This window comes from Sorex araneus, chromosome 5 (genome assembly GCF_027595985.1).
Source record: "Sorex araneus isolate mSorAra2 chromosome 5, mSorAra2.pri, whole genome shotgun sequence".
NCBI classification, from domain to species: domain Eukaryota; kingdom Metazoa; phylum Chordata; class Mammalia; order Eulipotyphla; family Soricidae; genus Sorex; species Sorex araneus.
In genome coordinates this window covers 36,482,174-36,497,892 of record NC_073306.1, presented here as the reverse complement: position 1 = coordinate 36,497,892, position 15,719 = coordinate 36,482,174, and the positions used below count along the sequence as shown (strand labels likewise).

Sequence of the window (15,719 nt, the reverse complement as noted above, 5' to 3'; positions counted from 1 at the left end):
ACTTGCCTTGCACACAGCTGACCTAGGTTCAAACCCTAGAAACCTACACAATTCCCCAGAACCCCACCAGGAGTGCAGGAGTGATTCGTGAGCACAGAGCGAGGAGTAAGCCCTGGGCACTGCTGGTGAAGCCAAAAAAACCCAGAAACTCAACCCACGTCATTTTAATAATTAAAGAACTATTTGCCAGAGGACATATATATCAACATGCAGAGAATATGGCTCAGCCCATTCATCTGCTCTCATGTCCCCATCTCCATCCCCCCAACCCCCCCTCCCATAATTCATGGGGTGGAAAGGGATATCTGGGTCAGGCCTCGAGCTCGGGAGTTATTTCTGGAATTGTGCTCAGAGGTTGCTCACAGCAGTACTCGGGAACCAGGTAGTCTTAGGGATCAAAACAGGGTCTGCTGCATGCAGAGCAAGCTCCTTAAACTATTCTTTCTCTCTCTCTCTCTCTCTCTCTCTCTCTCTCTCTCTCTCTCTCTCTCTCTCTCTCTCTCTCTCTCTCTCACTCACGCGCTCTCATGCACTTTCGATCTCTCTCATTTAATTTTTTTTGGGGGGGTTGTTTGTTTTTGGGCCACACACTGCAGTGCTGGGGTTACTCCTGACTTTTGCACTCAGGAATTACTCCTGGCTTGCTCAAGGGACCATATGGGATGCCAGGAATCGAATCTGAGTCAGCCACGTGCAAGGCAAGTGCCCTACCCGCTGTATTATTTCTTTGGCTCCTGCCCCATGATTTATTTTTAAAATATTGCTAGAGAGATGTTAATTTTTAGTCTGCCTTTGCCACTTTATCAGATTTTCCTAACTTTAATTTGATGAACAGTGTTAGATAGACACTCTTTTTGTTTCTGGTTTTGGAGCCTTACATAGTGGTGCTCAGGAGTTACTCCTGGGTCCGTGCTCAGGGATTACTCCTGGCAGTGATTGGGGAACCATATGGGATGCTGGGGGTCAAACCCGAGTTGGCCACTTGCAAGGCAGATGCCCTCCCCACTATACTATCACTCTGACTCCCTATAGCTTCGTAATCAGGTTTTTTACTGGCTTTGAAAATTTTGTTCTTTCCAGAATAGGTTTTGAAAAGAATGAAATATACATAGATTTTTCAAAATAGATTTTGAAAAAATTATGTAGATTTTACATCTATTCAAATTCAACAGACTTATTTTATCTCTGAATATATATAATTCTCCATTTGCTTTATTTGGAATTTTGCAGTATTCTCAAAAATCTTTATTACTAAGATAATTAAGCTAAAAAAAATCTTGTGTGCTTAGAAATGAAAATCCATTCTAGTACTGACTGATATATCTCAGTTTTTAATTTCTTCTGGTTAAATAAAAAGAAGCACCAGTCACCAAGGACAAATGTTTTAAGTCATTCCCAGTTATATTTGTTCTATTCAAATTTGCCATTACTAAGTATTCATATTTTATTCTCAATCTATTATAAAAAGAGGTTTATGTCTTTAGCTCTAGATTTAAACCTAACTCCATAGAAAAGTATGTTACATAGTAACATAGGATATTTATTAGTTTCTAAAACTGACCTGGGCAAACAATGATTTTTTTTAATGAGAATATTTAACATACTTATCTATTAGGGTTGTAGACAAAAGCGTAAAAATTTTTTAATTTAGGTTTTATTAATTTGGGGGCGGGGCAGTGTTTGGGGGTTACTCCTGGGTCTGTCCTTAGAAATCACTTCTGGCTGCTCCTAGGGATCCTTGGTACCAGGGATCAAAACTAGGCCTCCTGTGTGTGAATCCCATGGCAGCCCATTGGGCCCCCTCTCCAGTCCTGAGCTTATTGTAGAAAGCGATCGTATTCTGTCCAGTTCGCTAAGCAACTTTCCTTGCATTCAGACTTCGTACTTACTCCAGCGTTTCTATCCCTGAAGTTTTTTAGTTTTTATATTTTTCCTTGAGATTTTTCTCTTACCCGTTAAATGTTTTTATTTTACTTACTCTAAAATGATTTTCTTTGCTCCAATAATGAAGATTTTTGAGATTTTGGTATTTTGACCATTTTACTGATTTTACTAGTAATGTTCAGATTCCCAAAATGTAGGCCTAAATAGCATCGTGACACCCTGGAACTGGAAAGAGCCCCTAAGAGCCAGCAGTGCATTACTGTAATGACACATATTAGTTATATACATTTTGTTACCAATGTTGAGATATGATGATCCCTACCCAGTAGTATATTAATCCAGTCAGTTTAATTGGAGTGTAAGCAGTTAGTGACCTTTCAGAATAAGATGGACTCTGAGGAAGCCTTTTGTTTTTCTTTTTCTCACAGATAAAAAAGAAGGGGGGAAAAGCGTGGAAATTTTGGGGGAAGGTTTTTAATAATTTTTACTGATTTGGAAGGAAGCAGTAGGAAGTAGACAGTTTTTACTCTCTGGTTTTTATTTATTTTTACAAACCAAAAACTTGTTTATTGGGGCTGGAGTGATAGTACAACAGGTACGGCGTTCGCCTTGCACGTGGCCAACCCAGGTTCAGTCCGTGGCATCCTATATGGTCCCCTGAGCACCACCAGGAATGAGTCCTGAGTGCAGAGCCAGGAGTAACCCCTGTAACCCCTGAGCATCTCCAGTTGTGACCCAAAAAACGGAGGGGGGGGAACCTTGTTTATTTTTTACCAGCTGTTTATTTTTACAAACCAAAAGGGAACATATGGTATACTCAGCAAATACCCAGTGTGCTTTTAATGTTTTACTATAATCTTTTTCCTTTCTTTTTTTAATAGGGAATTGACTCTCTTTTGGAGCAAACTACAGAGAAGAATCGACCCTTCTTTAGAAACTTTTTTGGAACGCTGTCGTCAGTTTGGTGTCATAGCTAAAACACAGCAGCATTTATTTTGCCTGATTAGAGTTATACAAACTGAAGTGAGTAATACATGTTTTTTATAAGTTTGATACCATCACTAAAACAAAATAGCATTTATTTTTCTTGATTAGAGTTATACAACCTAAAGGGGGAAAATGTGAATGAGATCATTTGTAAGCGACCCCTTTTAGAGAAGAGAAAATGAAGAAAAATGGTACTTAATAAAATTATGAAATTGAATACACCTACTTGCTTCTACAAATTAACTTATTAGCAATCCAGTTTTTCTTGGTGGAAAATAGTAATTTGAATGACAGAAACTAGAGGAAAAGAAGAGTATTTTTCTTGGCAATTCTAACTTCAGATTGTCATATATCTGCTTCTTTTAGAAAAATGTTTCCAGAGGCATGTTTATAAATTAATTATAAATGAGGAAAATATAATTATTTTAACGGGGGTGCTTGGGGGCCCCAGGGTCTCTCCTGGCAATACTTAGCCTGCAGGAAGTCCATGCCAAGACCCAGTGATGTGGTGCTGCTCAGGGCCAGTGGTGCTGGGGTCAGGAAGGAGAGCATGTGCTTGTGGGGGTTGAACTTGTGTGTGCCAAGTATGCATGTGGTCCAGTCCTTTGAACTTTCTCCCTGGCATCTTTTGTTTCTTTTGTTTTTTGTTTTTTGGACCACACCTGGCAATGTTCAGGGGTTACTCCCAGTTCTTCACTCAGAAATCACTCCTGGTTGTGCTCAGGGGACCATATGGGGTGCAGGAGATTGAACATGGGTCGGCAGTATGCAAGGCAAGCACCTTACCTGCTGCATTACCGCTCTGGCCCAAGTAAAATACAATGAGTATTTCTAACTCATTGAGAATGGAGCAACATTTTCTAGGTTTTAGATACAACACTTTCAAAGTCAATTTTACACAAATTTTAAACAAACAGGAAACAAGTTGTATTTTTAGAAAATTAATATCTCCTATAATGAAATTCCTGGAGTGAAATGAAGCACCATATATTAAATTATTTTTCAGTTGAAACCCACAGATGGACACTAAGATTTATCCACCTAGAGATTTGGAATTAATCTTCTGCTATGCTGTTTCTGTTTCACTTTTAGTATTGATTCATTACTGAGCTCTCTTATCTCCATAATTATAATGGATCCTGGTTTTGTTTGGGGCCTACTCTGGACAGTCTTCAGGGCTTACTCCTGGCTCTGTGCTCAGGGATCATACCTAGTGGAGTTCAGGAAACCATATGGAATGCGGGGATCAAACTTAGGTTTGCTATATACACCTTAACATCTGTAGTATCTCTCCAATCCTTCCTAGTTATTTTTATGGATTATTTGACAGTATCTCAGAATTGTAGTAAAATCAAGACACCATTGACTCTTTTTTTTTTTTTCCTTTTTGGGGTCACACCTGGCAATGCACAGGGGTCACTCCTGGCTCATGCACTCGGGAATTACTCCTGGCGGTGCTCGGGGGACCATATGGGATGTTGGGATTCGAACCCGGGTTGGCCGCATGCAAATGCAAGGCAAACGCCCTACCCGCTGTCCTATTGCTCCAGCCCCACCACTGACTCTTAATGGTCCTAATTCTTTATTTGTTTTTAGTGTGTTGGGGTTTTTTTGGGGGGAAGCACACCTAGCTGTACTCAAGGGCTACTCCTGGCTGTGTTAAATGACCAAATGTAATCTAATTTTTTAATTTAATGACTTATAGCCTATACTTTATTTGAAACATGTTGATTTCATCTCCAGTGACAGTAGGAAAATGTAAAATAGTTATCATTATTTCTAAAATAGTTATTAATTCTAATCACAGTGAATTTAAGTTTTGTCTCCTATCACAGAAAGGATTTAGTAATTAGTCTGACTTGCCCTATTTGAAAAAGTGATTAAACAGCTGGCCTTTGAAAAGTGTTTTTGTTTTAAGGAAAGTAGTAGCTTTCTCTTGCTGCATAGCAAATTGTCCCAAGTTTACCCTAAACAATACCCAATTTTTAGCTCAATTTTTAGGGCAAAAATCCAGCACAACGTGTAGTACAATTCCCTGGTCAGAGTATCACAGGACTAAAATTTAGATGTCAGCTTGAGTTCCTCTCTGGAGTGTTTGGACATCACTGTATCACTGTCATCCCATTGTTCATCAGTTTGCTCAAGTGGGCGCCAGTAATGTTTCCATTCATCTCTGTCGCTTGTTAATACAGCCTGATGGCATACTGGGGGCTCTTTCAGGATCAGGGGAATGAGGACCGTCGTTGTTACTGTTTTCGGCATATCAAGTATGCCATGGATAGCTTGCCAGGCTCTGCTATGTGGGTGGGATACTCTCAGTAGCTTGCTGGGCTCTCCTAAAGGACAGAGGCTTTCAGGGCGGCCTCTGATCGCCTTTACAGGTGTTCCCAGTCTGCTGAAAGTAAGCTTTTGGTCAACTGGCATGATGTAACTATCTGCACACTGATAAACACGCACCTGCCTGCATCTCTGGGCAGCACCTGGGACATCTGCAGCCTCAGGTTGATCACCTTGAGGTTGATGGGGTGTGCCCAAAGGTTGTTGAACAGCTGGCAGAGCAAGACCTTATCGCTGAGGGTCTGTGCCAGATTGAACACCTGCGCCGAGACCCAGGTCACCTGGTGGTTGGCTGACAGCACCACACAGTGGATGAGCCACTGCTTGCACAGCCGCCGTGGCTCTATGCCCCATGGCGCTTCAACTCAGTCCAGCCCGGGCACGCAGCGATGCTGCAGCCGCTGCCACAGTTTCTCCATGCCCTGCCGACACCATTTTGTCCGAATCTTGCAAAACAGTCGGCAATGTCCATCAAGAATCATGTGTAGAGTTGCAGCAGGGATCACACGTAGAGTTCATGCCTAGCATGCTGAGCTGCACGTTGTCTAAGGCGAGATGATGAGTGGGGTTCGGGAGAGCTCGAGGGGTTCGGGCGGCTCAACACCATCTTGCCTCCAGTCTATAGCTGAGCTGGAGGTAGTTTGTGAGTGTGTCTCCACATACCTAACTTTTGGCCGTTTAATTTCTTGGTAAACTTGGCCTTGAGTTGTTGAGGTCTGGCCAAAGGCACAGCAGCAATTTTGGGGTATCTAGAAGTCTGAAGATACCATCAGGCTGCTGATACACTCGTCCCACAGGTACAAGTTGACCTGCTCGCAGCACCATACCCCCGTAATTCTTTTTTTCCCCCTTTATTGTTGGCAGAATCCTGTTCTCTTTGGTTGTAGTACTAAGGTTCTCTCTTTGTTTTTTTGGTTTTCATTTTCTTAATGGCTCTCTGCCAAAGTTTGTTTTCTGCTTTTAGAAACTTCTCTTATTTCATGCCTCCATTTCTAAACCAGCTGAGGCCAACGAATTCTTCTCCTAATCTCACATCTCCATTTTTCACTTTCAAACCTAGATTTAAAGTGCTTTAGTAGTTAGGTCAGACCCACCAAATTAATTTTCCTGTTCATAAGGTCAACTGATTTGGAGTTTTAGTCACATCTGCAAGGTATCCTTTTTCTCGGGGAGGCACTGTGAAGGATCCAGTTTGCAGGGTTCAGGAATTATACCTGATTCTGCTCAGGAGTGACCTCTGACTTTGCTCAGCAGACCATATGCAGTCCCGGGGATCAGACTGCTACATACAAGGCAAAGCACTCTATCTCTTGTACTATCTCTCTAGTCTCTGAAAGGTGCTTTTTTGCCATATAACTTAACATAATCATACAGATGACATCAGTATATTTGTAGGTTTCCATTTTACTCAAGGAAATGGAAGTCAGTAGTTACTGGGGTTGGTTTTAGAATTCTAAAACCACCTCCTTACTTCTTTCCCCACTTCTTCAATATATTTGGCTGCAAGAGTTGCTGTGGGGTTTATACAGCAGGTGTTGTTCTTGCCTTGCATGCAGCTGATCCACGTTCAATCGAATGGCACCTGGTATGGTCCCCTAATCCCTACCAGAAGAGATCCCTGAGCACCACTGGGAATGGCTCAAAAGAACAAAAACAAAAAGTTCTAATTGCTGTTAGGAATTGGAGAAAATGGAGAATACTGAAGGATTGGAGAAAGTGCATTTGTCACATGCCAAGGAATTTGCTATCTGTACAGAAATTACCCATTTCTTTTTAACCCTAGTCTAGGTTTTATGATCTGTGACTTAGAGAGTAAAACGATATGGAATAGGAAATGAAGGTGAATGAATATAGAATATTTTTTAGATTCGCCTCTTTTTTTTTTTTTTTTTTAATTTTATTGAATCACCATGTGGAGGGTTACATAGTTCTCAGGATTATGTCGGTTATACAGTTCTCAAACACCCTTCACTTCACCAGTGCCCATCTTCCATCACCAACCCCCCCAGTATACCTGCCGCCCCCTCCCACCTCCCCAGTCCCAACCCTTGCACATGATATGTTTCACTTCGTTTACGCCTTATTTCGATTACATTCCATGTTTCAACACACAACTCACTACCGTTGTTGGGGTTTCCCCCAAAAAAGAAAAGCAGTCCTATTGCCAAGGAGGCATTTGATAGTTCTCCATTGCTAAGAATATAGAGATATTAAGTCCCGCTGTTTGTTACATAGTTTTTCTTTTTCCCCCTTGCCCCGCGCCACCGAGTTCATGCCTGTTTTAGTAATCGCCACGCTGCCTGACAAGGGAAAAAAAAACCGAAAAGGATGGTTATTTCCCGTCATCAGCAGGCGTGGGGCTCTGGCTTAGTTGATAGACTTGTAGAGTATCTGCAAGCAGTCTCTGGAACCGAAGGTCTTGCGCTGGTATCGGCTCCGGCTCGAGATTCCACCAGCGTCCCGCTGTTCCTTGTACATAATTTTTCCCCTTATATCCCATTCCCACGCCACCAGGTCTGTTTGCTTAATGGACATCACACTGTAGTTGATGACACACCGCGTTTCTTCCCGAGAAAGAAGAAAATTTCTTCTCAGCCGGCGTGGGGATATAGCTTAGTTCAGTCTAGTGAGATGGCTACCACTTTGATTGCCTTCAATATTTCAGCAACAGACTTACTATTAGGATCTCCCACAAAAGTCCGCCCCATTAGAAAGGAACCATTACATATTGCTCATACTAAGATGACATTAAGTCGCGCGGCCGCAGCAGCGGCCGCGCGGTTTTGGGTTTCTGTATAAAGTCCAGGGAAAGTACAACCAGAAATAACATCACTACAAACTTTTACCCTTTTATGGTGCTCATAAGATGGAGAAACCTAGAGAGAGGCTCGGCGTCTCCGTTTTGCGCTCAGGAAAACCGCGGCCCCTGCGCTGTGCTCAGGAGGGAGGAGTTGAGAGAGAGGTTAAAAGAATTGGGGGATGCCCGGGTCCCACAGCTTCAGCACGCCGTGGGGTCTCTGGTCCCATGCCGGAATTAGTTCAGTGGGCTGCTTGGAGTCCGAGGGCGCTCCCTCGGGCCCCTCCATCATGCTCCTTCCACAGCCGAGTCCAAAGGGCTCGCCTCTTTTTTTTGAGTAATTATTTTTATTAGAATGTAGTTCTGTTGTGAGTTGTGTAATCCACAGTATTAGAGGCGTAAAGAAGATAGAAAGTTCTCCCTCTCTCATATTGGTATATATATATAGGATGACAGGATATGGTGGCTGTTAACCTGCATATTTTAGTAGCTTCACATACCTGAAACCCTGAAATTCTTAAAATGCCATAAACATACATCTTCCTTCTCATTTACAGGATGATTTACTTTTCACTTTTGTCTCCATTTCTGAAAGCCAAGAAGTGCAGGAGGGGCAGGCTGTACTATGGCATACCCCTTCTCCACTTCTCCAATATATTTGGCTGCAGGAATTGCTTAGCACTTCTTACTAAGGAGTTCTCTTACTTTTGGTGACTATGTCATAAGGTAAAATGTGTTCTGTTTTTTGTTACTTTTTTTTTTTTAAGGGTGTTCTGTTTTGTAGAAGGGAATGAATTGTGGAGATTGTGAGCAGCCAGTCACATAACTCTTGAAGTGATAGAAAAGGATAATGAATCCTGGAAAGCTGTGTGACCCTTCGGTCTCTTGCAAGAAGGCAGCATTGTATATTGGGGAGGGCACTATAGTAGTGCTCTCATATGCTGAGTTTCAGTTTTCTATAAGTAGCTTAAACCATATCATCGCTTAAAGAGTCCTCAAGTTAACTTTCAATGCTATGACTTGAAAGAGTCGGGGCTGGAGAGATAGTACAATGTATTGGGCACTTGCTTTACACACAGCCAACCCAGTTTCAATCCCTGGCATCCTATATGGTCAGTCACCTGTGTAGCTCCAGGACTAATTCCTGAGTGCAGAGCCAGGAGTAAGCCCTGAACACCTCCAGATGTGCATGGCACCCTCCCCCCCCAAAAAAAAAAGTTAATAAGAATTATATACACAGACCATAGCACAAGTAGTAGACCGTCACAGAATAGCTAATGTATTACTTCACATATTTTAATTTGTGGACTAGAGAAATAATGCAAGGGGTAAGACATTAGCCTTGGACGCAGCTGATCCTCAGCACCACCCACATATGGTTCCCTGAACACAGAGCCCAGGGTAAGCACTGAGCACCACCAGGTGTGCCCCCCCCCAAGAAAAACCCATAATTTTGTAAATCAAGTTTGTATCTTATCAGTCAACATAATTAAAAACAATCTTTCTCCCCTTTTGTTATAGGCACAAGAGGCTGGTATTGGGGTGTCAATTTTACTCTGTGTCAGAGCTCTTCAACTCAGATCAAATGACGATGAAGAAATGAAGGCATCAGTTTGTAAAACAATAGCTTGTCTCTTACCAGAAGATCTAGAAGTTAGACGAGCCTGCCAGCTTACAGAATTCTTAATTGAGCCCAGTTTGGATGGATTTAATATGTTGGAAGAACTCTATTCACAACCAGACCAAAAGTTCGATGAAGAAAATGCACCTGTTCCAAATTCTCTCCGATGTGAGCTCTTGCTAGCTTTAAAAGCCCACTGGCCTTTTGATCCTGAGTTTTGGGACTGGAAAACTTTAAAGCGACATTGCCACCAACTCTTAGGACAAGAAGCCTCAGATTCTGATGATGATTTAAGTGGCTATGAAATATCAATTAATGACACAGATGTTTTAGAGTCATTTCTCAGTGACTATGAAGAAGGCAAGGAAGATAAGCAATATAGAAGAAGAGATTTGACAGATCAACAGAAGGAGAAAAGAGACAAAAAACCCATTGGTTCTTCTGAAAGGTACCAGAGGTGGCTTCAGTATAAATTTTTCTGTTTGTTATGTAAGCGGGAATGTATAGAAGCCAGGATTCTTCATCATTCTAAGATGCATATGGAAGATGGTATTTATACCTGTCCAGTTTGCATTAAAAAATTCAAGAGAAAAGAAATATTTGTTCCTCATGTGATGGAACATGTCAAAATGCCACCAAGCAGAAGGGACCGCTCTAGAAGGAAATTGTTGTTAAAAGGCTCTCAGAAGGGGGTATGCCCCAAGAGCCCTTCTGCTTTGGACCAAAATTTGAATGAACAAACCAAAGGAGAGTCTCACGAATATGTCACATTCAGCAAATTAGAAGATTGCCATCTACAAGACAGAGATTTGTACCCATGTCCTGGCACAGACTGTTCGCGTGTATTTAAACAGTTCAAATACTTAAGTGTGCATCTTAAAGCTGAACACCAAAATAATGATGAAAATGCCAAGCACTACTTGGATATGAAAAATAGAAGAGAGAAGTGTACTTATTGTCGACGACATTTCATGTCTGCTTTTCACCTGCGGGAGCATGAACAGATTCATTGTGGCCCTCAACCTTATATGTGTGTATCTATTGACTGCTATGCTAGGTTTGGCTCGGTGAATGAATTACTTAACCATAAACAGAAACATGATGATCTACGTTACAAATGTGAACTAAATGGCTGTAATATTGTTTTCAGTGACTTGGGACAGCTTTACCACCATGAAGCACAACACTTTAGAGATGCTTCGTATACATGCAACTTTGTTGGCTGTAAAAAGTTCTATTATTCAAAAATTGAATACCAGAATCACCTCTCAATGCATAATGTTGAAAACTCAAATGGAGATGTGAAGAAAGTCAAACTTGAAGAGCCTACAGCAGGTGAAAAGCCAGAGTGTATTGATCAGTCCCACCTACTTGATCAGACTGATAAATCACATTTATCTGAGGATCTTTTCTGTGCAGGATCAGCTAGTTCTCAAATAGAAACTGCTGAAAATCTGAAAGAAAACAGTGACAGTAACTCAAGTGATCAGTTAAGCCATAGCTCTTCACCTTCCATGAATGAAGAGTTAATTGACAGTTTAGATCACTCAGAAACCATGCAGGACATGTTATTAGCTCACGAGAAAGCCTTTGTACCCTCCAGTATCAAAGAAAAATGTCCTAGTGTGGCAGTGTGTTTTGATGGGACTAAGTTTACCTGTGGTTTTGATGGTTGTGGTTCCACATACAAAAATGCAAGAGGGATGCAAAAGCATTTACGGAAGGTTCATCCATACCATTTCAAACCCAAAAAGGTACAGACAGAAGATCCTTTTCCCTGCTTGGGTAATGGACATAATCAAGCAACTGAAAAATTTGATGCAGAACCTAAACCCAGCTCAGATACAAATAGTGACTCCCCGGATGAAGGTATGGATCACAATACTCAAAGTAAATGTAAACGAGAACATCAAGGTTATTCCTCAGAAGCCTCCATTTGTGCCCCTAAAAGGCCTTGTACAGAGGATACCATGTTGGAACTTCTGTTACGCTTGAAGCATTTAAGCTTGAAAAACTCAATAACACATGGATCTTTCTCAGGGTCATTACAGAGATACCCATCCAGTGGTGCTAAGTCTCTTCAGACAGGTTCACCTGCTGTGTCAGACCTTAATTTTCAGAATCAAGATGAAAATATGCCAAGTCAGTACCTTGCACAGTTGGCAGCTAAGCCATTTTTCTGTGAGCTTCAAGGATGCAAATACGAATTTGTGACTAGAGAAGCACTATTAATGCATTATGTTAAAAAACATAATTATTCAAAAGAAAAGGTTCTTCAATTAACCATGTTTCAGCATCGGTATTCCCCATTCCAGTGTCACATTTGCCAAAGGTCATTCACAAGAAAAACACACCTTAGAATTCATTATAAAAATAAACATCAAATTGGCAGTGACAGAGCAACTCACAAACTGTTAGATAGTGAAAAATGTGATCATGAAGGCCCCTGCTCTGTGGACAGGCTGCCAGATGATTGTCCTGCAGAACTGGGAAGTGATCCCAGCAGTAACTCCCAGAAGCCACACTGTCATTCCAAAAAGGATGAGTGCAGTTCAGAAACAGATTTGGAGTCATCTTGTGAAGAAATGGAAAGCAAAACATCTGACATTTCGTCACCAATAGGTAGCCATAGAGAAGAAGGAGAAGGAAAAGAAGGGAGAGGTAGTAGGAGAACTGTTGCTAAAGGAAATCTGTGCTATATTTTGAATAAGTACCACAAACCATTCCATTGTATCCATAAAACTTGCAACTCCTCATTCACCAATCTCAAAGGTTTGATTCGACATTACAGAACTGTACACCAGTACAACAAAGAACAGTTATGTTTAGAGAAAGACAAAGCGAGAACCAAAAGAGAACTTGTCAAATGTAAAAAGATTTTTGCTTGCAAATATAAGGAATGTAACAAACGCTTCCTGTGTTCCAAAGCTCTTGCTAAGCACTGTAGTGACTCTCATAACCTAGACCACATTGAAGAGCCTAAAGTGCTTTCTGAGACTGAATCGGTGGCAAGATTTTCCTGTAACCAGCCTCAGTGTCCTGCTGTTTTTTATACATTCAGCAAATTGAAGCACCACTTGATGGAACAGCATAATATTGAAGGAGAAATCCATTCAGATTATGAAATTCATTGTGATCTTAATGGTTGTGGCCAGATTTTCACCCATCGCCGTAATTATTCTCAACATGTATATTACCGGCATAAGGACTATTATGATGATCTGTTTAGAAGCCAGAAAGTAGCAAATGAAAGGCTGCTAAGGAGTGAAAAGGTATGTCCAGCAGCTCACACTCAGGGGCATGAGCATCAGACTACTCGGAAGTCATTTAATTCTAAGGCTAAAAAATGTGGCTTAATTAAGGAAAAGAAGGCTCCAATTACTTTCAAAACAAGAGCTGAAGCCCTCCATATGTGTGTGGAGCATTCTGAGCACACACAATATCCCTGCATGATTCAAGGATGCTTATCTGTTGTCAAGCTGGAGAGCAGCATAGTGAGGCATTACAAACGTACTCATCAGATGAGTAGTGCCTTTTTAGAGCAACAGATGGAAAATCTTGTTGTTTGTGTGAAGTACGGTACCAAAATCAAAGAGGAGCCCCCCTCTGCAGTAGAGCCTTTTATAAAGAAAGAAAATGAAAGCTGTGAATCAGATCACACGAAGCACAGCCATCCCCTAAGCGATGGTAGCAGACCTGTTCAGAACCCTGACTCCCTTCATCCAAGTGATGACCAGAAAAGATGTACAGAAAGCAGCTCATTATTTGATTCTGACACTCTACTCTACAGAGGAACTTTGAAATGTAATCATAGTTCAGAAACCACTTCCTTGGAACAGTGTAACATAGTTCATCCTCCTCCTTGTAAAATAGAAAACTCCATACCCAATCCTGATGGGACTGAAAGTGGGACTTACTTTACAAGTTTTCAGCTGCCTTTACCAAGAATCAAAGAGTCGGAAACTGGGCAGCAAAATTCAGGGGAAGAAAACACTGTAAAAAATTCAAACCATGTCTCAAAAGAGAATTTTAGAAAGCATTCGCAGCCCAGATCGTTTGACTTGAAGACTTACAAACCTATGGGATTTGAATCTTCATTTCTGAAATTTATTCAGGAAAGCGAAGAAAAGGAAGACGATTTTGACGATTGGGAGCCTTCAGAGCACTTAACATTAAATAATTCTTCACAGCCCAGTAATGACTTAACAGGGAGTGTTATGGCAAATATAGTAAATGACAACAACCCTGAAGTTGACATACCTCATCCTTCCAGTGACTCTGCAATTCATGAGAACCTGACTGCAATCCCACCTTTAATAGTTGCTGAGACAGCAACAGTTCCTTCTTTGGAAAACCTAAGGGTGGTTTTGGACAAAGCATTAACAGACTGTGGAGAGCTTGCCTTAAAACAGCTTCATTACCTTCGGCCAGTGGTTGTCCTTGAAAGATCTAAGTTTTCCGCACCAATTTTAGATTTGTTTCCAACAAAAAAGACAGATGAGCTTTGTGTAGGAAGTTCCTAAATAGCAATTTTGTTTTAGAAACAGACTGACTCCAACACTGCAACATGGGGACAATTGCCAATTCGAACAAAGGCTGAGAACCAGCCACACCATTGTTTAGGGTAGAGTAGGCTGTGTATTTACATGAATGTATAATATCTATGTCAGCAGTATTGGCTGAGTTCATTAGCTCTCCTGTTGGTTTATTGATTGGGTTTTTGTTTATTAAAAAAAAATGGAACTGTATTCTTGTTTGGTGCTAATTAATACATCAAAATATACTGGGGCTTCCTTTTTCAAATTAAGTGTGCATGATTGTATATGGAACAAATACTAAGATCCTAGGGTGGGAGGGCTAGGGAGAGGGATATGGAGTTCATACTTGACTTGAATGTGCACCTAAGGGTGCTTTGTGTAATATATTGTACACTACAGCATCTTATATTTTTTGAGTTGAGTTTCAATAAATTACAATTTTTCACCCATTTCTTGTTTATTCATAATGAGCTGTCATGCCACATATGAACTGGAATTGAATTTGTATATACTGGGACGTACACTTATATTTTATCTTTGTTTTTTCTTATTAATCAAATTATTTCAAACAAGTTTCTTTTTTAACAACATTTTTTTTAATTGTGTAAAGAAAATTCCGAGATTAAGTAATTAGCTCTTCGAGACGAGACAACTCCCAGAAGAAGATGTCCAGAAGTTTCCAGGTAAAAGAATATGCCAAGCAGAACATGAAGGATATAACAAAGTCAGGGATTTAGAGTCTTGTTTCCAGGCAACTATAAATAATTGTATATACTCACAGTTAAAAAAGAGCACTGGGATGGAGCTAAAGGCAAGAACAAAGTCATGAACACTGGAGTTTGGTTGTGAGTCTGTAGACAGATGAGAAATTCTGAAGATTTCTCTATTTTGTGGGGGGCACTGGTCACATCCGGTGGTGTTCAGGGATTACTCTTGGCGGGTCCAGGACACTATATGGGGTGCGAGGGATTAATGCATGTTCTCCCTGTGCAAGGCAAGTGCCCTACCTCTGCACTATCTCTCCGACCCCTGACTGGAGACCTTTTAATCAAAATAATTTTTTACTAGTTGAGTTTTTAATGAGGCTGAGAATAGAAGCAGTACATAGATAAAAAGGCCATTGAAGTAATTGGGGCAAATTTGGCAAGTGAGGCCAATGTGGAATGACAGTTGTGATTAAAAAGAGTAGATGCGAAGTAATTAAAAAGATTGTGGGTATGGGAGGGTGAAGAAACATTCTGAGGAAAACAGTAGTGATGCTGCCTACTAATGTGGGGATAGAAAAGGAATGGGTTTTCTTTTCTAATGGGGATAGTAAAGAGTGGAATACCTTTTGGAGGTTAGATGTTTGGATCTTTAGGTGAGCTTGATCTTAAGATGGCAGACATATGATCTGTATGTATAGAAACATAGCCGCTTTTTCTCCCTTGTCAAATAGTTGGTGACTTGCTTTCGTTTTTTTGGATCACACCCAGCGGTACTCAGCGCTTACTCCTGGCTTTGCATTCATGAGTCACTCCTGATGGTACTTGGGGGACCATATGAGATGCTGAGG

The 15,719-nt window shown here is 41.0% G+C and overlaps 1 protein-coding gene across 1 annotated transcript in view; it reads left to right on the top strand.

Annotated features, from left to right (window-relative positions):
- The window catches only part of RLF (RLF zinc finger), an 86,293-nt gene extending 71,919 nt beyond the window's left edge, over nt 1–14,374 (top strand). Inside the window, exons 7-8 of the mRNA XM_055139720.1 lie at nt 2,766–2,907; nt 9,527–14,374. Of these exons, the coding sequence (XP_054995695.1) occupies nt 2,766–2,907; nt 9,527–14,149 (4,765 nt within the window). The 3' untranslated portion in view covers nt 14,150–14,374. The remainder of the gene's footprint in view (nt 1–2,765; nt 2,908–9,526) is intronic.
- Nucleotides 14,375–15,719: the final 1,345 nt, after the last annotated feature.